Genomic DNA, 25,288 nt, shown 5'->3' on the forward strand with positions numbered 1-25,288 from the left:
GAAAGAATAAATCGATTGGGTCTGGATATGGAAGTTGATGTTGATGTTAAAAGAATGTGTGTTTTGTCCGGTCAGGGCTTGGTCGGTTTGGTATCGAATGCATGGGGTAGGTTAATAAGGCAAGGTAGACGAGACGAGACAAGACAAGACAGATTATGGGGGACTAATTTTTTGTGTTGCAGATGTTATAAGGCACCTAATGGTAGGCAAGGCAAGGTGCAAGGTGCCAGCGGCAGCGAATCCCAACGTGCGCTAGCTCTTCGTAGTTTGAATCTGACGCATTTGGGACAAGTCGAGACACACGAGCATCCATCTCTGACGTCGCACTCCCTGGAACGTGGGCCATGGGGGCAAGCACCTTATAAAAAAAACAAGGGCCCTGAATGTTTGGGGGCAGACCGAGAAAGGTGTAGAGGGATTGGTGGCCAAAGGTAAGGTAGGTAGGTAGCAATAGAAATCAGTCAACTTACCGAGCCAGTGTGATTGTTGGTCATTATGTCTCAATGTAATGATGGTAACAGATGTTCAAATATGGTCCTGTTTGTTGTGTTTGTTGCTGTACTTATGCCCAGGCCGTATGAAGGCTGTTGATTGTTTGTGTGGAATATGTTTAGGAATGTTCCAGGATCCTAGAAAGCGAGGAATAGGTATGGAGGGTTGATTATGTAGACTAACGGGGCCAGGGGCGACAATGGATGATCTTTGTAGGGGTCCACGAGTCCTTGGGTACGTGAAAGTGACAGCCGTGGCAATCGGGGTAGTAGGTACCTATGGATGGGTATTGATATGTAACGGTTCGTTTTGGGTATGACTGGATAATATCGTCGAGATGAATATTTAAAAAGAAAAAATAGACGGTCCAGATATTTGAGTGTTGAGAAAGACTCGAAGGAAATATAGACAAGGTAGAGTGAGGAGATATAAATGAGATCCCTCCCGCTCCCGGATTAATTGTTTTTGTTGTTGGTGATATTTGCGAGCATGTCCCCCGTATAACAAGGATTGGACGGGGGGAAAAAAAGAATTTGACAGAAGAATGTTAAATTAAAGTATTAAGGAAATGTGTTGGTTCAGTATTTGCTGAAGAAGCCCAAGCTCAGGCTCAAGGTTGGACAGTGAGTAAGGTTGGTAGGTACCTATAGGTTGGAGCTCAAAGTCGGTTTGGACAAAGAAGATGTGGCAAGCGACAACTCGAAGCAAGCGGGTGTAGAGCGGTTTTACATGAAATGCAGTCTCCCGTGAACCAGTGAAAGGAAACAAGGGCAAACTAAATCAATGTAAGGTTGCACGCGGCGTCGGAATGTGCGGGCCCCAAACAGAATTAAACTGGTAGGACTTTTGACCTTTTGGTGCTCCTATTCAGGGCTTCTAGCAAAGGGAGGGAGGGGAGAGGAGTTGCTCGTGCTGCCTGCCTGGCTGTCTTGTCGTGTCTTGCCTTGCTTTGCCTTGTGAGGATAGGAATGATGTGCGTGTCTGGCTGGCTCTGGGTGTGGCTCTGGGCTGGCTCTCCGCCTTTTTGCTGTATCAGAAAGAGGGGGAGGACGGATATGCTTAATGAGGGCTGTTGACAAGGGTCTTCCTTGGTGCAGGGAGGGATCGTATTGCTTGGGGTGGATCAGGGAGGTAAATGAAATTCAGAACCCCTCGATAAGTAGGCACGGATATGTAATCGATTCAGGAGATAATGTTAGAAATAGTTTGTCAAAAGAGGGGAAATCGAGGGCTCTTTATTTGCCGGTTGACAGCCTAGATATCTCCTTCCCAACTGTCGGCGCATGAAATTGTCACCACTCAACCAACGAGCCTCCAGTCCCATAACGCCATTCTTTCTTTAGTCGGTGTATTTAGGTAGGCATCTTGTGTAAGCCAAATCACGATTGCACAGCTAAGACATCAAAGTTTTTTTTGCCTCCAGTAACTCACGCACTGATACCTACCTACCTATCAGACTATCTATCGCTCCGCCGACCATCTCACCGTTGTGACAGCCTCCTTTGTTCATTGTTAAACCAGAGGCCGGGCTGCAACCCACAGGGACTGCTCCAGAGGTTGGCTGGCTGTTTTCATATCTCTGTATTACCTCGCTACATGGCACAATGAGGAGGCCTCGCATCTCCCGACGGTCGCACGAACTGTGCTTTTGCACGCGAGTGACATCAAGATGGATCGTGACTTGCGACTCAGAGACATACTTTTGGTTGAAAGGAGGGGTCCAACAGCCAAAATGTCCTTATCCAATAAGTCTAGTATTCCAGTTGCTCGAACCTCTAGGTGGGCTTTTTCATTCGTACATTGACTGGCTAACAAGATGACCATATGAACATCACGCAAACGTTGCTATTGGCCTTGATATCTTCAACTTTGGAGATTAATGTCCCATGGCTTAAAGCCTCACAAGGAAAGCCAAGACGGGCGCTCGGGCGGCCCCTGAGGGCTAGACCAAGATCGTCTTCCAACCCGTCAAGCTAGCCCCAACGTAGCTTAGCTCGCCAATCACCCGCATAACCAAATCCTAATCAGGGAGGAAGCTCTGAGAATTTGACTTTGGATGAGGCTTCTGTGTCAACAAGAGAGTTCATATTCGTAACTCCTTCTTCATTTGTGGCCTCTCATTTTTCGGCGCGTGTCACCCAAGCATGTGGTTTCACAAGTCATCTCAAGTTTCGACGACAACGCACCTTTTGTATGACGCATAGACTCACAAAAGGCCTGAGCATGCGTAGGGTATGTGTTCTCAAGACAGATGCAAGTCCACGAATAAGAACGATAGTTGGTTCTATCAAAATTGGCATCCAATAGCCATGGATCAGAAACTCCCTTTACATAATTTTCGGTTCACATACTTCCAGAGGAAGTATCATAGTTTTTGTGAGTGGCTATATGGCTAGGTCCGTTTTGCTGATACTCCTCTAGACCAAGTCAAGTGACTCCTGACCGAAGCTCTGTGACCGAAACCAAGGAATAATTCCAACTCTCACTCGCCCACGGTTTCAGCATCACGTTGTCTAGCGGAATCCACTGGTACTGGTCGAGCATTACTGTTTCTCCCCCAGGTTATCCAGCTCCAGCACAATCGAGCAAATGCCCCACGTCAGATACGAGCGCAGGTCTAGTCCTGATGTCAAATGGGTCGATAGCAAGAGTCTGAGGCCTTTGAACCCTCCATGCAAGGGGAAGATCCATATACGAGACTTTGGTATTTTCGTATCCTGACAACAAGCATTTTCATACATAGTTGATTTGATTCCGTGAACCTGCAAAATTTCATCGTATGTGCAACTGATGATATTCCACGATTCTAGAATGAAACTTCCCGAGCTGGAATCACACAGAAACTGCACAAGTACCGTTAACTGTTATATGTTGAGATTACAAGTCTTTAGAGCTTCGTACAGTCACTAATGCTGTCTAGAACTTCTGGGATGGTTAGTTCGCCCGTGGCACAGATTGTGTAGGCCTTTAGCAACTCTTTAACGGGCGAAAATTCCCACCAAGCCACCAAGCTCATAGACTATCCCTCTCAGTAGCTAAATGAGCTCATGTCGAATCTGAAAAAGACATTTTGTACTATTCTTGGCCCGACCTCGTGAATCGTGACCAGTCCATTTGTTTGTTGTGGCGCAGAAATGTTTCATCGTGTGCTTAGAGGATCGCGATATTGCATTCCTTGAACCTGATAATGGCGGCTCCGCGTATGCTACTCTTCTGACCCAGCAACGATCCCTCTCGCATGAGGCTGTTGAAAACATAATGTTCACAGGCTTCGGAAACAGTCGAGGTGTTCATGCGTCAAAGCGCTGTTGTCAGATCTGAATAAATCTCCGGTTACCATGTCCAACTTTGGTATCGCTGGACAACGGTGTCTTTGAAAGAAATGATTGTAGAGTTTGTCCATCTGTATTTCATGGACTTGACCCTAGCAACTGTATTGTTGCATGCAACTTTCTGTGTCCTGGAGCACATTACATAGTACATGCTGTGCATGGTGCTGTCTGCCAAAGAAATAACACTGGTGAGGTGACTAATCAAGCGAGATAAACAAATGATATTTACTTCCCTACCTTGGGTTGGCGGCACTTGGACGAAATAGAAAGAAAAAGCCGAGGGAGCTACATCTCCGAAACTTTGGGAAGATCCAATCTTAAGACAACTATAGTAAACATGATAATAGCGTAACTAAAAGACGAGGGCCTTTGATCGATTGACCGCGCGTCCTTATGACTGTGCCTGTGTTTGTTAACTGTCTTGTCGCAATACTGCAAATGAACAAGAACAAGTCTTCGTCTTTACGTGAGGGATATACGTAGTATGTCACGCAACCGTTTTCTGTGACAGTTTCCCCTTAGCAAACACATCCGGTATGGTGTGCTGAAAACATTAAGAGACACCATGGTATATTTCTGTCTACCAGCTTGACAGGACACTCGAGTACTCTGTAAAGTCAAAGGCATTGCAGTTATCCTCGACCCCAGACCCAGTCCAAGCTCAAGGTAAATGACAAGTGCACGAGAAGGAGAAAGGAGAGCTATATGTCTCCTGATCAAATCAGGTATCGTTGCTAAAAGCACAGATACCGGTGCCACTTGAGAGGGCCTACCAAAATGAAGGCGGACAAGCGGCCAGAAGAAACGAAATGCAAGGAACAATCGATTGCGTGCCCGGCCGTTTCCCCCGAGCATGGATATGGCTTGCAGCTGGATGCAGAGCTCGGCCGATTGCCTTTTGCGATCGTCCTCCTGTAAATAGAAGCATGAACGCGTGTGCTATGTTGCTTACTATATGCCCGTATTCATCCAAGAAAGACTACGAAAGAAGAGTGGCTATGCGTGCGTTGTTCCAACAAACTCATCACGCGCATTCGGCTGAGGCGTCTCGCTCCATCATTGCAAGCGTCGTGGCACTGGGTTAGCTTAGGATTGGGGGGCCTTGGGCTTGTCCCTTTTGTGTGTGATAACCGTTCGTACCTTGCATTGGCGTCCAAAACGATGGATCCATGGCTTGCCACAGTCGCGTGAAATTCTAGGCTCTTTTGAGCATCGTTTTAGATGAGCACAAAGAGTCCAGTCCAATGGAGCAGCAGGAGAGGCATTCGGCTCCTTGCTCCTCTTTATCGATAAGGTCATCAGTCAGAGCCGGTCCTTTGTTGTCTTCTGCCCTTCATCGAGGAAAAGAACTTCCAGGACTGGCTTGGCAGGGGGAGGACAACGGCCTCGACCAATGAACCGGGCGCTTACAGGGAGCATGTGGGTGTCGAGTACAGCGAATCCCAGCGAGTATCCAGTCACTAGAAAAGCCAAGTTGAAGAATTTCAAGGGCCCGCTGGTCATGGCCAGCATCACCGAGGAGCAAGAGGATGAACCTGGAGCCAACAGGTCACATCTCCTGTTGAAGAAGCCGAATTAAATGATGGAAGCGGGACCCTAGCAGAGTTCTCATTGGATGGACTAGCCAACCAAACTGCGGTGACCGCACGTCCTTTGGAAAGGAAGGTGGCCCAGCACACCACGACAGGCGGTTTAGCGGCCAATTGCAGTGACTGTGCCCCTGAGAGGACCAAGAAAACAGTGGTCCCTAGTGGCTGTCTAGCCCCTCAGAGCGCCTAGCGGCCCCTACCATGGACAGCACCTGGACCCAAGTCTCATTTCCGGGGCAGGGGCCCCGGTCGTGATCAAGTGTAGCTCAGGACAGGCTCCGAGCCAAAAACCCTCTCCCTCTGCTGTTGTGGTTGTTTCTTTCTCTTTCCCAACCCAATCCTCGCGGGCCAAGTTTGTGAATATCGTCAACGGCATCGTTTTTTCGCTCCCAGTACATCTCGTTCTCAATCGCTTTTTGGATCTTCAGCTTCACTCTTTCAGCTGATATCCGTCCGGTCTTTCCAACCCCCTCTCTCCCTTCGTTCTACCCACTATCTTAGGCCCATCACCAACCACCTCGGGTTTTCGGTACTCGCCAGGCATTCATTGACGAACTATTGGCGATATCTTCTCCCTGGCGTACGTTATCCTGTTCCATCTGACCCTTCACCTGCCACCTGTATTTTATCGAGCCGTCTGTTTGGGTTGTGATTCTGCAACACGTCATGGCATGCATTGAATTGGTGGGATCGCCATGGCTTCGAATTGGCCAATCCTCCCACAGAAGTCTCCTTTGGAGTCTAGATGGGCTCTTCCGGCCTTGATACGGAATGGTACTTGGCTGCAAATATTGGAGGCTGCGTTGCAGATGACTATGCAGTTGACAACCGCCACAGACAGGCTCGGTCGCTCTCGCCGGGTGGCATTTCGGTCATGACCATGAGATGATGGCTTGCTAACATGGCGATGAATAGACGTTGCTGGCTTTACATTCGTTCTCTCTACTCGGAGCACCCATCGTTATTACGAACTCAAAATCCGTTGCTACACCTACGTAACATTCAACCACAAACTCTATTCACGATGCCTTCTATTTTGAATCTCGTTACCCGATCTGACATGCCTGCCGATTCTGATGGCTCAAACGACAACATGATCAACCTCATGCTTGGCCTCCTCGGCCTTGTCTTCCTCGGCCTCATTCTGGTCGCCATCCTTTTCCTGTTCCGCCGCGCTCGTCGTCAGAAGCAGCAAACCATCCAGTCCGAGGAGGATGGTCTGCCTTCATACTACGACAGCAACAGCAAGCGATTTACCAACCACCGCGGCCTCACCATCGAGACAACACATAACGGTCGCTCCAGCGTCTTCGTCGTCAACCAGGACGGCCGTCCTATGCTTGCCAACCCCAACTCTCCTCCTTACTCCCCCGATAACGTTCCCGAGATTCACATCACCTTCCCCGACGAGAAGGACGAGCAAGGCCGACAGCAGAGCGGTCGTGTGCTCGTCGTCCGCGTTGGTGATAACTCGACCGTTGGTCTGGAGCCCATGAACGAGGAGCAACTGCCCGCCTACGAGAAGGAGGCCAAGGGCCAATTCTACTCTATCGACATGGACCAAATTGGCGGCCTCAAGGAGAAGGACCGTACTCAATTCCAATAAAGAGATGCCTCTCCTTGATGCTTCCCTTTCCTTTCGTTCGTCGCCGGCGATGCATCTTAAGAGCCGTCTGGACGACCTTGTCACGACAAAGCTTTGAATACGATTCTTCATTTTGGGACTTTCTTCCCTCCACCAAAAATTAGCGAACTAACCCGCCTACCATGGCTCGACCTTGCCATTGCAACCGGAGAGTCAACGGCACTATTCATGACCCGTTACTATATATATACCCGTTTACGCTGCGGTCTAATTTTCGCATTGCTACCCATCAAGTGGTCGCCCCTCCCTCATCATACTTTTGCATATAGATCCCTCAGCTTTCCCGTCAGCCGACTTGAACAGTCAAAAACAAACTGCCATGGTCCAAGGTCTTAGGAAAGAGAGGGTTTAATGAAATGGATTAAAAACATGAGGCGGAGAGGGGTGGCAGTGACGCACCCCGTGGAGAGGCCTTGGATCACTCTGGCAGTTGATGGGTAACATGGGCCAAAGCAAAACACTTTTACTTGAGTAAAACAATTTCCTATTTTCCATGGGGTTGAGTCTTGGGATACGACACGGAGCACTTTGGAGTAGCAACTAACTATATCTATCTGTAGTCGATAGTGTATAATTTCTTATCCTAACAATTTTGAGTAACTGTAGTGACCTACGAATAAGTCTTTGTGATGTTTTGTAGACTGGCTCAGAGGCTGGTTGAAGGGAGGTTGGTGAGGCATTTGACTGGATCGTAATCCTGTAGATCCGATCCGCATTCCCTTGATTACCCCTTCCATCGAATGTCTTGGTATGTAGAGCTTCTGATTGGCCATCCGTCTCTCCGGCGTACACTACCCCCTGACGTTGAGTTGAACGGCTGCTAAATCAAAGAACACTGGGCTAATGATTTAGTTCAGATAGTTCGTTAGGCTTTTTAACTGACTGTCTTTTGTTCAGTCTGGGTTGACGAGAGTGCTAGGGCTTTCTTTACAGCATTGATCCGGGAACTCCGGACAGCATCACGATTCGGGACCTCTTTCAACTGGAGACAAAGAAGCATGCTGATTGATAATGTTCAGTTATTTTGCAGGACTCTCTCGGGATACTCATATTTGGTCCATTCTGGTGTTCCTCCACGCTTTGCTATGCCAACTGAAACCAAAACCGAAACCCTAGGGATGTACACCAAGAAGCGAAGAGTTGAACAACAAGTTGCGGCTTCAAGTGAAGAGCAACATGTTTTCAAGTGTGTTCCTTATTTGCCCGTCTCCATGGCAGCCGAATAAACAGTCAAGGTCGGTGCATCAGCGGGACACATCACCATAGGACACATACATGAGTTGTCCTCGCCTTCGGCACGCACGGTACAGACGATAGCATTCTTTGACGGGTCGCAGCAACAGCAAGGGGGTCCAGCAGGGACAGGTGTCTTTTCCTCGCGCTTAACGGGAGCGGCTGTAGTGGTGGTTGCAGGAGAAGTAGAGGTAGCCCAGACGGTAGGGGCACCGGCGGGACACACGACGGCTGCGCAGAAACAGTCTTCGGGCTTGACGTCTTTCTTACAGACAGTGGCAGGCTTGGAGATATCGCAGCAGCAGCATGTGCCGTCTGCCTTGTCGTAGGCTGGCGCAGCGAGGGCGACGCTCAAGAGAGCTGCGACGGCGAAGAAACGCATGTTGGTTTTGATAGGAGAAGATGGATTTGGCGGAGGAGTTGTAGGTAGGTGCCTAGGTCTGAGGAAGAGGATATATGCTGAGGCCGCAAGTGAACAAAGTTTGCTTGTTCGTGAATCACTTTGAAGCGAAGGATAGAAAATAGAGGCACTGAACAGGAGGACAAGGCAGGACACGAGGCATAAATAGATACCTAAACACGGCAAGGTAAAGAAAGCATTGAGTTGGAATTACACGAGGAACAAGGGATCAGGCTCCTTAAAATATAGGTACTTTCTTGACAGACCAGACAGAACAAACAAAAAATGGGTAAGCGTCACCGGGTGATGAAACGGCCCCCGTCCCTTCCTCTTCCCTTTTTTCCCTGGCCGAAGATCATTTACTGCCATTTATGTATCTTTTGTGGCTTATGTGTGTGTATGTGTGACAATCACAATTAACCTTCTGATCCTCCCGAATCCTTCACCAACAGAATCAGCCTCAAACCAGATTAAAAGAGGAGTACCTAGGGTATAACTCACACCTAAATCCTGTAAGACCTAGGGAACTTACGAGAAACCTGGGAGGTACTTGGCCATGACTTCATCTACATCAGACTCTCCGGCGCTTCCCAACTTTGGTGTTCTAATAATTCTTCCTCTTGGTGTATTTTCTCTTGCTGTGCACACAAGTGCCGTCATTCATTTCCCGGCGTGTTTCAGGGCCTGGACTGGCATTGGAGCCTCGGGTTTGACAAGGCCAAAGCGGGAAAAACATGTCGATTTAGGCTGTTTTTGGGGGTCGGTAAGTAGATTTAACTTTGTAAGGCCGTTTGATCGATGAATTAAGGTATGTATGTATATTTGTATATGCTGCGTTGACTTGAACTGAGAGGGTAGGCTCTATCTTACATGCTAAATACTATTTTATATATGCTAAATGTTTATGAATCCTTAGATGCAACACTCTTCATATGCTAATCACTTTTGTCTGTACGGAACCTTATGCTAAATGAATTATATGCTAAATACTATACATGCTAAATGCAAGACCAATATCGTTCCAACTCATCCGCATGCAACAAACGCTACATGCATCACAACCACGTTATATCCATGAAACAACAAACACCACCCGCAAGCAAGAATGCGTTCATCTATCGTAAACTAGTTCGCTCTTCTTAATCACAAATCTTACAATGTGACGTTTGTCCTCGCACAGCCTCACAGTGATCGACGCATCACGGCTGTCCTTGGCCATATCCTACGACAGAGATCGCTGCTTCAGCTCTCGGCGTCAGCACGGGACTCGCTACAGGGATCGACTTTTTTTTGTTGTAATGAAGGCGACGACGCATCGGAGAATACTTGTCCAACATTGTTTCTTTGGTCGCGGAGTGCACGTGTCCTTGCATGAGGTACTTTGTGCGTAATCTGTGTGTAGCTTGTCGGTCATATTCGGACATCGTCACGATGCTTCATATTGATTGAGTAACATGTCTCGTATACAGCACAAGCAATGACATCAGACATGATGCTTGCGAGAGTCGAGATGGTCTTGGATGATTGTTCAGCACTTTTTGATATTGTTCTTATTGATAGTACTCGATAACTCAGAATCCCTGCTATCTCATCTCATAAACCGAGCCACCTTTTTGCCTATATCATTCATAATCTGTCATTGATTGACTACAAGATTGTCAAGCAGTAGCTGACAAAGAAGAAAAACGAAAAAAGAAACCCCGACTCAAGGTCCATTGCATTGCATTGCATTGCATCTGTCCTTATATTTCACCAACTAAACAACATGCCCTTCCCAGCCGCTATTGTGGGAGGCTCAGTTCAGAGCGTCCCAGAACCAAATGGTCCAGACTTCATATCAACATTGAGACCGCCTCAACATAACATTCCGCATTGCTTTGATGCGAGAAAAGGATAGACGATAATAGTACACGTACAGCCAAACCAGCAGCTGACTCAAGGACTGACCTAAGCGCCAGGCATGCGAAGGATAGGGTACAGAGAGGATCCCTCACGGGGAGTACCCAGTTCTCTAGGAGGAGCTTGAGGGCTCTTGGGGTCAACATCCATAGCGTCGGAGTGGCTGGATCGTCGGGACTCGTTGTCTTCCACGAACTCCTTACGCTCCAGACGTCCACGGACATACTCGCGAAGAGTCTCAATGACTCGCATGTTCTCGAGCCAGCGGTCATACTGCTCCTCACGCTCACGGGTAGCGTCACTGACATCGGACTCTGAAGACGGAGAGCCAACGGACAGAGCAGACTCGCTAGCCTTGGGAGTGGAAGCACCACTCGTGTCCTCATGGGGCAGAGGCAGAGGACCAGCACGAGCTCGTTGAAGCATACCGCCGGAGTAGCGGCGACGCTCGCTGCCGTCGAAGCTAGGGCCAAGAGTGGTTGTGGCAGAGTGGCCGAAGCCCTGGCTAACAGCAGGGAGGCTTGTAGGGAGAGTGGGGTACATGACTGAGGCAGTCGAGCCGTGGCGGGACTGAGGAGACATGGCAGAGGATGATGGGCTTGGCGAGTGACCAGATGTGTATGACATGGAGCTGGAGGGCGGTGTAACAGCAGGAGTGCCGGTAGATGAGATGGCCGTCAGAGGCGAGGCCATGCTAGCGGCAGACACAGGCTGGTAGCCGTCAGCTCCGACATGCATGCCGGTAGGAGACCTGTGAGAGGTAGGAGGCGAAGGAGTGTTGCGGTAACCGTTGAAGCCGTTCTCAGCGTGGTGAATGTGGACACCAGCAGTAGCGTGATTAGCATTCTCGTAGATAGTGTCTTGCATCTGGCCAAGAATGGTGTCGATGTGAATGAGATCCTTCTGAGTTCGCGCGCTGGGCATGGGCAGGTAGTATTGCTGAGCCAAGGGGTTTTGGCTAGGAGTAGGACCAGCGTGGACAGGAGCAGGAGCAGGCTGAGGCATGTACTGGTCGGTAGCAGTCATAGGACCGTTGGGAACGGAGAGGTTGCCATGGAGGGGCATCAAGGAACGGCCAATCTGGGCATAAGATGAAGGATCGATCTGTCGACGCTTGGCGCTGCCGAAGAAGTCGTCAACCATGTCGTAGGTGCGCTTTCGGTCATAACCACCGGCAGCAGCGCTGTATCCAAGGTGCTCGGTACGAGCATTGTTGATGGGAGGCTGGTTGAAGTAGAGGCCATAGTTGGTGGAGGGCTGGGGAGCATAGTAACCGCCATTAGGATGACCTGCCTGATGAGCAAAGGCAGCTGCGTTAGTTCGCATCTGACCAGTGTGATCATAATAGCTAGAGGGGCCTGGAGGCGGATTAGCCTCGAGGGAAGGAAAACCGGAGGACCACAGCCGTGGACTAGAGTCGAAATGGGACATACCCTTTGGAGGCTGTGGCCTGTAGTTGAGTCCACCTTGAGGATCCTGGGATGGGCGAACAAGTACAGAGTCATCGGCATGGGTCTGTTTTGCGGGTGAGTTTGGTGTACTTGTTAGATGTGAGTTATGGTTTGTGGTTCTTACCTTGACATGCTTCTTCAAATCCTGAGGACGCTTGAAAGACTTGCCGCAGAACTCACACTTGTGAGGCTTGAGAGGAACATGGACACGGATATGTGAGGTGATGTGGTCTCGCTTGACCGTGGTAGTTCGGCAAGAGTTCCATTGACAAGTCAAGTTGAGGTTGTTTGTGCTCTTGCGACCAACATGGCGCTCACAAATATGCTCCTGTAAGGGGTCAATTTTTGATGCTCTTTGGTGATGATGTTTCAGTGTCTTACGTAGAGAGCCTCGGGAGCAGGGAACTTTTGGTTGCAAGCATTCCATCGGCAGATAAGGTTATCGTCGCTTGATGTTGAGGGAGCAGTGCTGCTCTGGGATGTATTAGATGTGGCGCTAGGAGCAGGCGTCACGGACTTTGAGTCATTGGCACTGCCAGAAGACGAATCTCCTGATGTTGAGCCCTGTTGTTGTTGTTGTTGAAGCTGAGGCTTCTGCTCTGGAGTCGGAGGAGACATGACGGGAATAGAGGGAAAATGCAATGATGGGATATCTGATCAAGCCCGCTCAGATGCGATGCTGTATAACTGACTGACTGGCTGAGACTAGTCAGAGTGTAGAGGGTCTTGCTTTTTAGTTCAACAAGGGTACGATGAGGGCCTCTGAGGGTAAAATCAATCAAAACTTGTCGAAAGGAAACAAGTTGGAGATTGATTGATAGAGACGGATGATTGCAGATGAATGAGATGTTCAAAAGAGAGTTCGTTCTTGATAAATGAGTGACGGGGGGAGTGAGCTCCCTTTACATTCACCCAAAACTCTTGGGCAAGAGAATGAAGACGGCGGGATTCTTGGCGACTCTTGGCAAAAGTCTTGGCAAAGCCAGAGGTACTGACAACTGACGGGTACACGGTCGGCCATACCGATGTGGTGGTGGTGGAGAGTAGCTCTTGGCACGAGCTACACCTAGTTAGATGGCAGATTGGGAATGCCAAGCCTTGGCGGTCTTGGTATTCTGGGCACTGCCCCTCATGTGCATCGTTCTATTGGTCTTGTCCATATTGGCCTCGCACAAAGCTGGCCACCTACTGCGTCAAGCGTTTTGTCGTTCCGTCACCTGAGCCATGGGGATTTCGGCCCTGGCCTGACACCCTTTCACTCTCACTCTCACCTTGTGCTCTTCACCTCAATCAGGGTGTCTTTTCGGCGGGGGCCAAATCCGAGCGAGAAGAGACAAATGTTGTACGAGAATTGAAAAATGCTGGGGTTGCACGAATGTGCACGGAATACGCTGCATGCGGAGTTAAGCAGGGGACACGCAGTGAGTGAGTGAGTGAGTGAGTGAGTGATTGAGTTCGTAAGCCCAGTAAAAAATTATACATACATGGAGAGTTCCGGGTCTATCGGGGAACTGTTATCCCCCGTAGTCCAACGTTAATATCAACTAAATTTGACAAAATCTGCCGGAAGAGTAGTTAGTCGGCTCTGGCTCTGTTATTCCCAGGACAGGAAATTGACCTCTTCCGATAGATGAGTCAAAAGCACCAGACAAAGCACGCAACGTTGATAATACATAATAACTAGTATTAACAATAGGGAAAGAGGCGTTCAGAACATACCAGACTCATAGCAAACACACAACTTGATCAACAACTGGCCTGACTCAGGGTACCCTTCTCTCTCTCGCCGGGTACAGTTCAGTTCCTAGGTAACCTCATGTCATCAGCCAAGCCAGACTCCCACACAACCAAGCTTTCCGCCCATCTGCTCTCACCCAAGGCCAGTGTCTAGTCTCTCCCATTTCACTCGTGTTTGTCCTTATTTTCTTCGCCGAGGCTTTTGGCCAAGACAATATTCTCCATTTCTCGTCAAGCTTGGCCCCAGACTGCCAAGACCCTCTTGGCATCTCCTTGCCAAGACAAGTACCTAGTCTTGGTCCTTCTCCTTCTCCTCTACTCATGTAGACCCGCCAAGAAATGTAGAGCCAAAGCACACGTTTTCCCCTTGTTAACCACTACCTAAGTAGGTAGCTAAGCCAGGTTAGAATGTGATTATGCTTCTTTTCACTGCCGTTACTGCCTGCCTGTCTGGGCTCAGATTAAGTCGATCGCACTAAACTTTGTTACCTGACAGTATGATGCTTCGGTTAGGAATAAGGAGGGAATGTTCTCTGCATGTGTGGTGGCTAATAAATTACCTACTGTGTAAGACTGTTCGAAATCAACTCCAATTCCTCAAAACAGAACATCGTGTTATCACGTTTTTTACCTGGGCATCTGACCGATTTGCGGGTCGGGTCGCATAGGTTAGTAGTCAATGCTTCCCCATATCGATTCTCCATATTGACATGCATCTTGAACAAGATATCGCGTCTCAAACCATCCGAGATCTCTTAATCTGTCCAGTTGCAGCACAGTATAGTAGCATAGTAAACAACGGGTTTGATAACGCTCAGCAGCATCTCCATTATTTGCCGTTGAAATAACCTGTTCCTCTGAGCTCGCCCAGGAAAATAAGAACGCCGAGGATCTAAAACCATCGTTACCGCAATGGGGAATCGGAGATGAAGATACGTCTGTGAAATGCCCAGAGAAACATGATGCAACCTCGTAGGCTTACAGGTTTTGCCCTTCGTTCGTCGTCATCCAGTGAAGTCAGTCAATATCGTTCAATCTTCCAAGCGCTCTTACACACACAGTACATACTCTCCACCGAGTCTCAAGATTACATCAACAATCATTCAACAAATCCCGCACTGAATATTGTATTCTCCTCCGTCCTCCGCAGGAACAGTTCCCTAGTCCCCGAACTATTACCCCGGACCAAGCACCACTATCAGGCCAAGCAAAAGCCAAGAGAGCGCCCAGAGAATGCCCAGAACTCGAGCATCCCACTCCTTCTTGATGCCAAGGTCTTGGTGATGACGACAAACGGTGGCAGTGCAGGCTAAGAAATGTCCGAGGTCTTCACGTTCTTGTCTTGTGAACATAAGCCTGCTCAAGCTTTGTAGCCAAGGCCAGAAGTGCTTTGGTAATCACCTCATCGCATGTCAAAGCCAAGATGCCAGCGGCAGGATAGAGTAAGATGATCGTCTATTTTGCTATTACCGGCTATTAACGCTTGTTGTTTCCTTGGCGTGACGATACTGCTTTGTGATTGAGGGAAAGAGTCCGACTGGTGAGCGGTCTTGGTGTTGTTTGGTGCAATAGACTGATATCAACTCCACCAAATTCGACAATCATATTGGCTTATAATATTTCAACTTGATTTATATGCACAGAATAAGTGCATACTATACACAGCAACCGATGCAAGAGGCCTCCAGATCGAATTGTTTGATCGTGGTGCAGATGATGAAATCGTTTAGGGTAGGCAATAGCAACGTCTCCCTTGAACCCCTGTCTCGTTATTCATGGCGTCGACATAGATTGACGGTTTGTTTCTTCTACTAGCGTAAGTATGATAAGCCCGGGTAGTGGTTGAATGTATCATCATTGCACTTTGAGAATTAAGAATTTGTGCTCTACTCTACAAACCCATGGATTACCGATCTGGCGTAAACACCACGCACACGAGATACCCTTCATCATACTGCACATTATGTCTTGCTCAGTCACAGCAGATTTATAAGAGAAAGGCTTGAAAATATAGAGAAGATACGTTCCAGCTTACTCCTTCATTGTGAACCAACACACCAGACCCATGAAAAGACCATTACACTACCAGTATGACGATTACGAAATATACTCAAAAACATGACCATGCACGTGACTGCAGATTATCGCTGTCTCCATCGATCGAATGACTTCACTTCTCTCCGCCGCAAAACTCTTTCATTTTAGTTTCCTTCAACCTTTCCAACATGGAACATTGTTGATAAACATACTGGCTGAACACGAGTTTCTTATCTATAAACTCTGATCTCGCCATTATATGATGGTGTTATCACATGCTTTGTTTCTCCAGTTTCTCAACACCACAATACAATTCCCAACCAAATTCGAGATTGACGCCATGCTCCCCATGGGCATGGATCGACCAACCCCCTCATCTTCATAACGTCAACATCAAACATTCACATGTGCGATGCTCCAGACACTCCATGCGGAAAGAAAGATCAGAACTTCCATTGGTAAGCTCAAGAGGCTTTAGATACTAACGATCAGGAAGCTATCTAATCCACCGCTCCAATATGATTTTACTCCTTTTTTCAGTCTTTGTGCCCTCGGCAAACAAAAGACGCGAGGGCGAGCGTATAGCGTTCGAGCCCAACTGGTTCCAGCCATGATATCATATCCCTATATGTTGTCTTGAGGGTTCACATCCAGGATGTCCCTCTTTCTGTCCCTTTTCCTCCTCTATCTGTTGTTGATGATGATGATGCGTTCCCCACATCAAATGCCCATAAAAGTTGATTAAACAAAGATTCGAGAAAGTTGCAAAACGAGGCCCCAAAAAAAAGGCTGCAACTGCCCACAAATGGTATAAAATAATCGTCGTCATAATCCTCCACATGATGTTGAAGTGGTAGGATCTGGTAATGATGCAAAGCCAAACTTGGGTGACCGGGTATTGTAAAACAAATACCCCAAGGAGACGACTCAACATCGGAGACCAGCCCTGCCCGTCAAGGGTGTTGTCGTGTCGCTCAGAAGCCAAAGCTCCCGGCATAAGTATGCGCCTCGGGGCTAGAATGGAACAGCCCCCGTGGAGCGACAGGAATATCAAGTGACGGAAGCGAACGCCTCGACAACTTGTGTCCCCTCAATAATAAGAATAAGACCCGGGTAATAGAATATCCCATCTCTAGGCAGCGAAAAGTTTCGGGAGACGCCCAATCATTGGAATATTGCCCATATGCTGACCTTCCACAGCCGACGATGATTCAACTGTCGTGTAGACAGATGCCGCCGAGTACCAAGACGCCAAAAACCGAGCCCATATTAAGAAAGAGAATAACCCGAAGAAAAACGTTAAGAGAACCGTGTCATCGTGATAATAATAACGATCCAGAGGTCGCCGCCTCGGTCGTTGGTGTGGGCCGACACGGCCTCTCCTTAAGCCAACCAACCCCTGCCCCGAATCGATCGCCTTCAGAAATCCCGAAAGCCCAAAAAACGCCGTGCATGCAGAGAGATATGTTATACAGAACCGAGCTGCAGGAGGGCCTCGACGGCCTCCCGCTCCTGTGCGTCAGAGGTGCCCGCCAACGCCGAGAAGTCGATGTTTAGTGTTTGAGGTGTACGAGCCATGCCGGAGCTGGCAGAGAACGAACGAAGTCCACCTGGAGCATATGCAGAAGAGGATCGGAAGCCATGGTCCGTCTGAGCTGCCGCCTGGTTAGGGTAAGACTCGGCTCGAAGAGCAGCAGCTCCCATGGTAGCCCAATCCTCGTCATCTGTCGCATCCTCCGGATCATCGTTCATAACGACATCATCATCCGGGGCCTCGGAGCACGAAGCGGATCCAGATCCATCCATGGACATCTTGTCGGCCTCATGCTCCATCATGTAAATGTCGTTATCATCGTGAGAATACTGCACCGAATCCCCGTTGCTTGACGCAATGCTGAGTCTGGGCCGGTCTTGACCCCTACCGCCGATGTTGCCAATGGGGATGCCCGCGCCGTAGGATGAAGGAGGAGTTCCTTGTCGGTGTCGAGAAGGCTGTCCTCGCTTGCGAGCATCCCAGCGGCCCCATCCCACCTTTTCAAATTCCACCTCTCCATCCAGTCCGCCTCCTTCTCCTCCTCGTCCCTCCAAAGCTCCCACGACTAGTCTCCGCGCCTTTGTTGGGGGAATCCCAGAGAATCCGGGTACCGAAGTGGTCAGGTACCCCATGATGTGTCTGATAGCCAAGGGACCATGGTTGAGCAGGATCTCTGGCAGGTGGTATTTGGCAAGGAGAGAGCCAGTAATGGCACCCGAAGCCTCGAGGCCAGGCGAGATCGAACGTCGTCGATCCGACGGCTCGTGAAGGTCCAGGTCTGAGTCAATAGGCTCAAGCTTGGCCTTTTGGAGCTGCGCCTTGAGGCCGTGAGGCGGCAGGTTGGGAGAGATGGAGTTGGGGGGAGTAGGAAGGGGTTGTTGAGATCGTGTCACAGTCGCAGGGACACTCCGAGCCGCTACAGCAGTTAAGTTGTCTCGGCTCAAGGAGGCCTGGGAGATATCACGAGCAGCCGCTGCCATGGTAGCCATGTTTACCGAGTTTCGGTCTTGATTGTATGCGCTTCCGAACGAGCAAGTCTGAAAACGGGAAACTTTGGTCAGCGATTTTGATCTTGAGAAAGGGATAAAATTTGCGACGCGATCTCTGTGAAGAAAAGGAGGACGAGAGCGAGAACCAGGTACTGCTGCCCTATGGGAGCGGTAAAGAGTTGCGGTCATGAGAAATGGAGCCCGGCTCGCTCTCGAGTCACCGCGGTCGGTCGGTGCACTGCGTCAGACCAAGGTGAACAAGGTACGTACCTATTCAGAAGCCTGGTGTAAGGAGAGCTTGCAAGACGTTGTTGCTGAATGGCTGGTATATGGCTAAGTAGGGCAGAGCTGGCACGATAATCTGGACTGTGACAAGAGACTCTTGTACGAATCTTGTGGTTCTTCTGGTAGTGTTGTTGTGTTTGATGAAAGGAACATCCAGGGAAGGGGAGGGAGATAAGTAGGTTATGTATATGAGTGTGTGACTGACTGACTGACTGACTGTGACTGAGCATGAGCAACCGTGTGTGCCCTGCCCAGCGAGTGTGAGGCCGGTACGTACTTGCACTTACACCTCTGTTGGGTGCATCCAGCACCTATCGCGAGGTCAATGTGCCCTGTCTCTGCCTGCTGGAAGGCAATTCTCACCTCAAAACAACCTAAGCATTCGGGGTCGGGTTGGTGGGTGCCATTTTGGTGGCACTGTACGTGCTAGAAGCACACCACCCCATACCGACAAATCACAGCGCAATCGCAGGCCACAGCCCCCAAACGGGTTAAAACCTTGAGCCCATTCGTCTGCACCCCCATGTTTGGCCAACTTGTTTGGAGGCGCCTTTATTTTTAGGGGGCGTGTGCCTCCGGCGTTAGATGATAAGGTTGATTGGGAGGATAAGACGCCTTAGAGATAGATAGGCACTCACAATCACAATCGAGCATCCATACCTACATTTGCTAGCAATCTTGCACTGGCTTGCTGATGGTTGAGACATGCAACCCAAAGCCATAGAAGAAGCCTGGAACCCAACAAACTTTCCCCTTTCTCTTTGATTCTACCACGCTTCTTTTGTTCATTCCCTGCCAAAAGTGGCACTCTCCTTTCTTTCTGCTGGTCCATGTGAAATTGTTTTTTTCTGTTTTTCATTTGCTTCTAATTCCCAAGCATCTGGTAGTCTAGGGAAACGAGAGGATCTGGGCCACAGCGCAAACGGGGAAGCGATCCGGCCCAGCCAAACGAAATAAATTGCCCGTTTCATGCCCTAGTGAGCTCCAGCTTGGTTCCAGCGCAGAGCCCACGATACGGCTCGCGCTTTTTCGCTATTGACTCCCTTTTCCAGTCTCGTGGGTTCTGTAAGGATGTTTAGTAGGGCATGGCTACCATGGATGGGCACAACATCAAATGTCGGCTCAGCTTCCGGATGACACAGATCAATTCTCATCATGAAAGAAAAGCAGCAGGGACAAATAGTACAGTCATACTCAGAACGGCCCGGCTCCGGCGCTCTGCTCTAGTTCCGGACCTCGGGGCTTTACGGCGCACGGAGACGAGGACATAATTCACTCCACCATTATATCTCATCATGTGCGGCATGTTGAAAGGTTACTGGAGACTTGAGACGGAGGGAGTCGGGCATTTGGCACCTCTTCTCAGATTTCCGAGGTTGCGCCTCTAACTAAGCGGCACCGGTATCGATCGTCATAATGCTTTTCCAGCTTGAAGCAGGGCCCAGCAATGAACCCCGTGTTTGCGACGGCTGGCTCTGGTCTCTCGCAGGATGGGGCTCGCTTCTCTCTGGGTAGGTATCTGTCATGTCAAGTTATGCTACTGTCTCCAATTTTTGAGAGTCTGGGGATTCATTAATTAGTCGCAGCTCTATTACTGAGCGAGCCGGTGTCAGTTTTAGCGTGAGAGACACCACAGTGCTCCCTTTCGGCCAACACCTTAGGCCACGGGGCCCAGGAGATTGGGGTAAGGCTGTTGGAGTTTATTGATGTTAGTTACTCGTCCAAGGTTGTGGCTGTTCGCGATTCAACATCAGCCACCAGATTATAGTCGCCAACATTCCATCCCTCCATCGCCGTCGAAGCGACTTGGCTGGATCGACTCAAATGTGCGGTTGATTCATCGAAATGGTGACTCAACTAAAGGGGAAAGTCATCGGCGTCATGGCTTTCTATTCTTGCTTGTGGAAACGTGGCCGTCATGACATGCATCGCAGGGACACCCATGGAAGCAATGCTGATTGTAGAAAATATCTGCATCCATCGGCTCATGCAAGAATAATGCAGGCACCTTTTAGTATAATTCTGCAACAAAGGCATGTAAGTATTTTGTGTCCGACTCACTCTCTGTATAAGTTTCTTTGGCCCTCTCACGGAATCAGCGGGCCCTGTTAACATTCATCGACAGGGGTAAGGGATCCCTCCTTTACTGGGAACATCAAGTCATGACAAGCACCAGCAACGGACCAAATTTCCATCATGCCCTAATTTCGTCCGGCTGCTGTTAGTGAGCCCTTGGTGCTTTGAAAAGGAGGACTGAGACAGGGCATCAAACTTGAATTTCTGGAATATCGTTGTGTGCCTAATTTGACACGTACCTGCGTGATCCAAACTCTTTGTTCGTAAGTGTGTAGGGCTAGAAGCATGAGAGAGGCACGCTCCCGGCGAACCCAAAGCCACCCGTGTTCCAGCTGCGGCATCCCGTGTGTATCGCGATGGGGGGGGGGGGGGTTTTTAAAACTGTATCCCCAAGGCGTGGACGCACCTGTAACTGTTCCCGTGGCACATACTGTTTTTGAGATATTGCTCATACGGTCCTCTTTTGGCTTGGCCATTTGTGCAATCGCTTCATATCAAGATTCGTCTCCCTTGGGACCACGCGGGCGCCTGGTGCTGGAGGCGTTATTTGTAGTGAATAACCAACCCTAATCATCAATTCCAAAGATACGACACTACCATCGAGTTTACCGGCTTGATCGAAGTACTCATGTATTCGAAAGCCATATCCCACCCACTATGTCTGCATTCACAAGTTGTTCCTTGGCCAATCCCACGTAATCATAGCCATTCTCGGAGCCTTCGTATTGATGTCGATGGCTGTGTCCAAGTTCGTACATAGATGCATTCGCGTACTTTCTCCATTTGCAAATCAAGGCAATTTGTTGTGTCAGATGTACTGGAATTCGTGTACTAACACATCATCTAAGGAAGCCATCCTTTGATGTGTTACTGTCACGTTGCCAAGGCCCTTCTCTGTGATTGGACTCACGATGCTGTCAGTATTGCCGACTCAAGTTCGTCACCTTTCTATATGCCGGTATCGTCGTCCAACAGCGAGCCTGCTTCACATGGTGGAGGCACCGGCCAGCCGATGGATGATGGCGACAAAGTCTCTCCCTCTTCATGTTTCATTCAACCAAGGAAAATCATCCTTGGGCGCCAGCGTGACCCATCATCCATTGATAAAACCCCACGTTGGACAACGCTGCGCCGTGGGCACCTCATAAAAAAGCCTCTTCCCCGCGCATCGATAGGGAAGAACGGAAGGGATGCGGACTCAATCCATCAATCCCGTTGCCCCGCGCCCTTGAAGCCCGAGGCTACGATACATATCGCGTCGTGCGGGGGCCGGTGGCTCCTGTGCCGTTGGCGATCCCGTTCTATCCCGCTCCGAAGACCTCTCCACATTGAGTGACCTCGTCCATTCGTTCCCAACCAGGTGGTTGACGCACAAAGCTTCCCTGTCTTGCCTGTCTATTACCGAGTTCAGCAGACTCGTCACTGCCATGCTTACACCACTGTGACTCTTTGGGACATGGTTACAGCTGCAGCTGAGCCAACCCCGCCACCGCCGCCAAGTACATCTCAACTGAGGGGTGGTTTGATATATATGCCGCCGCCATGTTTCGAGGCCATCGTTGACGATACCTAAATCACATCATTCGGATCGTACGTGTGCATGATCCACCAGCTGATAGGCTCCAAGTCGGATTTGAATCTCACAACTTCACAAGTCTAGCGACCCACAAATGAGACAATGGAGGTGCAGGTATGCTCGTAATGTCGTCAACTTCCAAGGTTGGCAGCTCAACCCCAGAAATCTTCGAAGATTGCCCGAGTTATAAATTGTGAGTGTGGCATCAACTAAGGGTTTACATGCCCTGAATACCGAGGGCCCGAATCTCATGAACCGAAGACAAACTCGCGGCAAGCCTAATTGATAAGGTCAGTGATACGATGGGCCGAGTTTGTGTAGCATATGGGACATACCGTTCGTAGGACTCCTAGTTTCTGTTGGGACTGCTCGAATACTTGCTTGTACTGAGCGAGGCTTTCCTGTAAGACTACTTCCTTGTTCGTACGACCTTCGCAGATAGCCTTCATCTTGATTTCCATCTCCTTCCGGAGAAATGGTTTACCAAGGCTGGTTTCGAAGTTCATTCGATCAAAGCCTAGGATTAGAGCCACTCCAAGCTGCGTGGGGACAAAGACTTTCAAGCCGCTTCGGCCACCTGATGATAACGAACCACCGCGTCCGCCTCTGGCACCTCGACCGCCACGTCCACGTCCACGACCTCTTGTGGACGTGCTTGTGTCTGCATCCTCATCATCTGCCGATGTTTGACCTGACCGGCTGATCGTAGCGACATATTCCCTGTCCTGGATCTTCTGGATATGCTCGGCCATGGTAGCATCTGTGCCGATCCCATTGGCATCCATGAGAGCGATCAAATCGGCTTCCGTTAGGTAACCAGGCGCTGTGGTCTTCCCTTCTGTCATCATAGCCTCCGTTGGCTGAAAGTGCTCACCTTCTGTGAACTTCGGAAGTTCCGCTGTGTTATTCCATTTTTCGTAAATGAACACGTCAAGGTAATTTCTCTCTAGCACAATTACTCCATGTGCATTGAAACGCTCCTCTCCAAATTCAAGCTCAACATCAGTTGCCATACCGTGGGCATCATCTGAGCAGCATGCAAGAAATCTGCGCGCAACATACTCATACAAACGAGCCTCGTCGCGACTCAAGACGGAAGGAGAGGCATATGTAATAGGGTGAATAGGAGGATGTGCCTTATCGTCGTGTCTTCCCTCTCTTGGTTGTTTGAAAGCACCATTGGCGAGATTCTGTGCAAATGGACCCCATCTCTGATCGCTGGTTTGCTTCTCAACCAGAGCACGGAGATTCATCCCTTTATCGAACCGGTCTGTTTCCGTTCGGGGGTAACTGATGAACCCTTTGTTATACAGACCCTCAGCAATGGTCATGGCCTGCTGTCCACTCATCTGGAGCAACCTCGTCGCAGCCTTTTGTAATTCAACGGTTGTCAGAGGCAATGGTTTGAACTTTCGAGTTGGTTTCTGCTGAACTTTGGTCACTGTTGCTGTTTTGGCTGCGAGGCATCTCTCATAGAGAATCACTGTGGACATCCGGTCGAACAGCCTGTTCCGTAGCCAGAAGAAATCGACCTTTTTACCGTCTCGAGTGTGCATCAGTTTTATGCTCCAGAACGGCTCTGGGACGAAGTTTTTCACACGAAAGTAACGATCCACGACAAATCCAAGGGTCGGGAACTGGCATGACCCTGAAAAATCAGCAAGATGTAAAGAGGTTGACGGCCAGGGTACAAACCATAACTCAGAGTCAGCTTCTCCAGAGGTCCTCCGAGAGGCCGCAAGTTGTTTGTGAGAAAACGGGTGAATGCATAACCAATACGAAGATCCAGCTCAATTCTTGCAGATACAGCATGGACCTGCCTCTCATCCAAAGTCGCAAGGCTCTTGGCTGCTGAGATAACATGACTGTTATTGTTAGTAGGTACCGTCTTGAATAACAGGACATGACGACGTACGCTCGCTCGACATTGCTGAACCTTGCTCGTAAAACCTGGATACCAGGTTTACCTTTTCGAGCGGCTTCGACAATTTCATTGCCGATGTGTTCTCCTTCACGATCACAATCTGTCCAGATTACTAGAGCTTGAGCATATCTTGCTTGCGATTCTAAATTCTGGGCAATTGTCTTCTTGTCCTTTGAAAGATTAATACTGATTGCTCCCGGATCACGATAGGAAATCTTACTTCGCTGATAGTCGTGACAATAGGGGCGGTGAATAACGACTCTGGAGGTGGCTGATACCAGTTTTTGTGAGCTGGAGTAAAGTCGACGTTTGTCAAGTGTCCAGTGACACATGTCATGGTGACAGAACAATTGCCCAATTGACGACCAAAGTCGAAATCGAATGAGTAGTTCTTGATGTACTTGTTTCTTGTATTGTGCTATGAATTCGTTAGCAAGGTGTTCTTTGTTGCTGCGCGTTGGATAGTTTCTACCGTTTCAATACGGCCTCCAGAGAGATGGGTAGCCACAGCTTTGGATATAGAGGGCTTCTCAGCCACACAAAGGACTCTCATCTTGGAGAAACACAGGTCTTTGTGACTGTACTGTTTTATATCTGATGCAATTTTCCAATCAGCCGAGGTGATTAAGGTACCTGACAAAAAGCGAGTTGAGAGTTGCCTCAGGCTGCCTCCACTGGGAGTGCAGACGAAGTTTTGCGTCAAGGCAAGCACGATCGATGTGCATAACAAACACGGTCAAACTAGGCGCGTTTGCAGCAAAAATAATTTGCTGCCATAGTCTCTCAATAATAAGACTTCCAGCAGCTATTGAAATTGTTTGCCAGTAACCATGGCAAATTGTTTGCTGAAACACCTGTAGCCTCAATATTTATGCCAACGTTCTGAAGCTCATTTCTGATATTCACGGTGAGGAGGGAAACTTGGGACAGGACCAAGGTTTGACGTTGAAAATTAAGTTCTAACTACAGGATTAAGCCCCTTCAGTGGCTCACAGGCGGATAACCACTGGCCACAGCGGCTGAATCCGCTTAATCTAGGGGAGTGTCACCTAAAAGCTTAGTGGTCCCACAGACAAGGCGGGAACCAGG

At 49.1% G+C, this 25,288-nt stretch overlaps 5 protein-coding genes across 5 annotated transcripts; 1 reads left to right on the top strand and 4 right to left on the bottom strand.

Annotated features, from left to right (window-relative positions):
• Nucleotides 1-6,437: 6,437 nt before the first annotated feature.
• FSUBG_597 (uncharacterized protein) lies at nt 6,438-7,019 on the top strand (the record flags this gene model as incomplete). Its single annotated transcript, XM_036684121.1, has 1 exon — nt 6,438-7,019. One exon carries the CDS (start codon nt 6,438-6,440, stop codon nt 7,017-7,019), a length of 582 nt encoding a protein of 193 aa, XP_036544120.1.
• Nucleotides 7,020-8,253: 1,234 nt separating this feature from the next.
• FSUBG_598 (uncharacterized protein) lies at nt 8,254-8,673 on the bottom strand (the record flags this gene model as incomplete). The annotated part of the gene is made up of 1 exon (XM_036684132.1): nt 8,254-8,673. The coding sequence occupies one exon, from the start codon at nt 8,671-8,673 to the stop codon at nt 8,254-8,256; it is 420 nt and encodes a 139-aa protein (XP_036544121.1).
• A 1,965-nt stretch (nt 8,674-10,638) lies between these two features.
• FSUBG_599 (pH-response transcription factor pacC RIM101) lies at nt 10,639-12,659 on the bottom strand (the record flags this gene model as incomplete). Its single annotated transcript, XM_036684143.1, has 3 exons — nt 10,639-12,105; nt 12,166-12,369; nt 12,423-12,659. 3 exons carry the CDS (start codon nt 12,657-12,659, stop codon nt 10,639-10,641), a joined length of 1,908 nt encoding a protein of 635 aa, XP_036544122.1.
• Nucleotides 12,660-17,282: 4,623 nt separating this feature from the next.
• Nucleotides 17,283-18,338, bottom strand: FSUBG_600 (STB3 SIN3 binding protein; the record flags this gene model as incomplete). Its single annotated transcript, XM_036684156.1, has 1 exon — nt 17,283-18,338. The coding sequence occupies one exon, from the start codon at nt 18,336-18,338 to the stop codon at nt 17,283-17,285; it is 1,056 nt and encodes a 351-aa protein (XP_036544123.1).
• Nucleotides 18,339-22,523: 4,185 nt separating this feature from the next.
• On the bottom strand, nt 22,524-24,752 carry FSUBG_601 (DNA topoisomerase III; the record flags this gene model as incomplete). Its single annotated transcript, XM_036684166.1, has 6 exons — nt 22,524-22,553; nt 22,611-23,923; nt 23,971-24,140; nt 24,191-24,369; nt 24,420-24,617; nt 24,672-24,752. 6 exons carry the CDS (start codon nt 24,750-24,752, stop codon nt 22,524-22,526), a joined length of 1,971 nt encoding a protein of 656 aa, XP_036544124.1.
• Between the last annotated feature and the right edge of the window lie 536 nt (nt 24,753-25,288).

Source organism: Fusarium subglutinans (assembly GCF_013396075.1).
Source record: "Fusarium subglutinans strain NRRL 66333 chromosome Unknown NRRL66333_c0000002, whole genome shotgun sequence".
Classification (NCBI taxonomy): domain Eukaryota; kingdom Fungi; phylum Ascomycota; class Sordariomycetes; order Hypocreales; family Nectriaceae; genus Fusarium; species Fusarium subglutinans.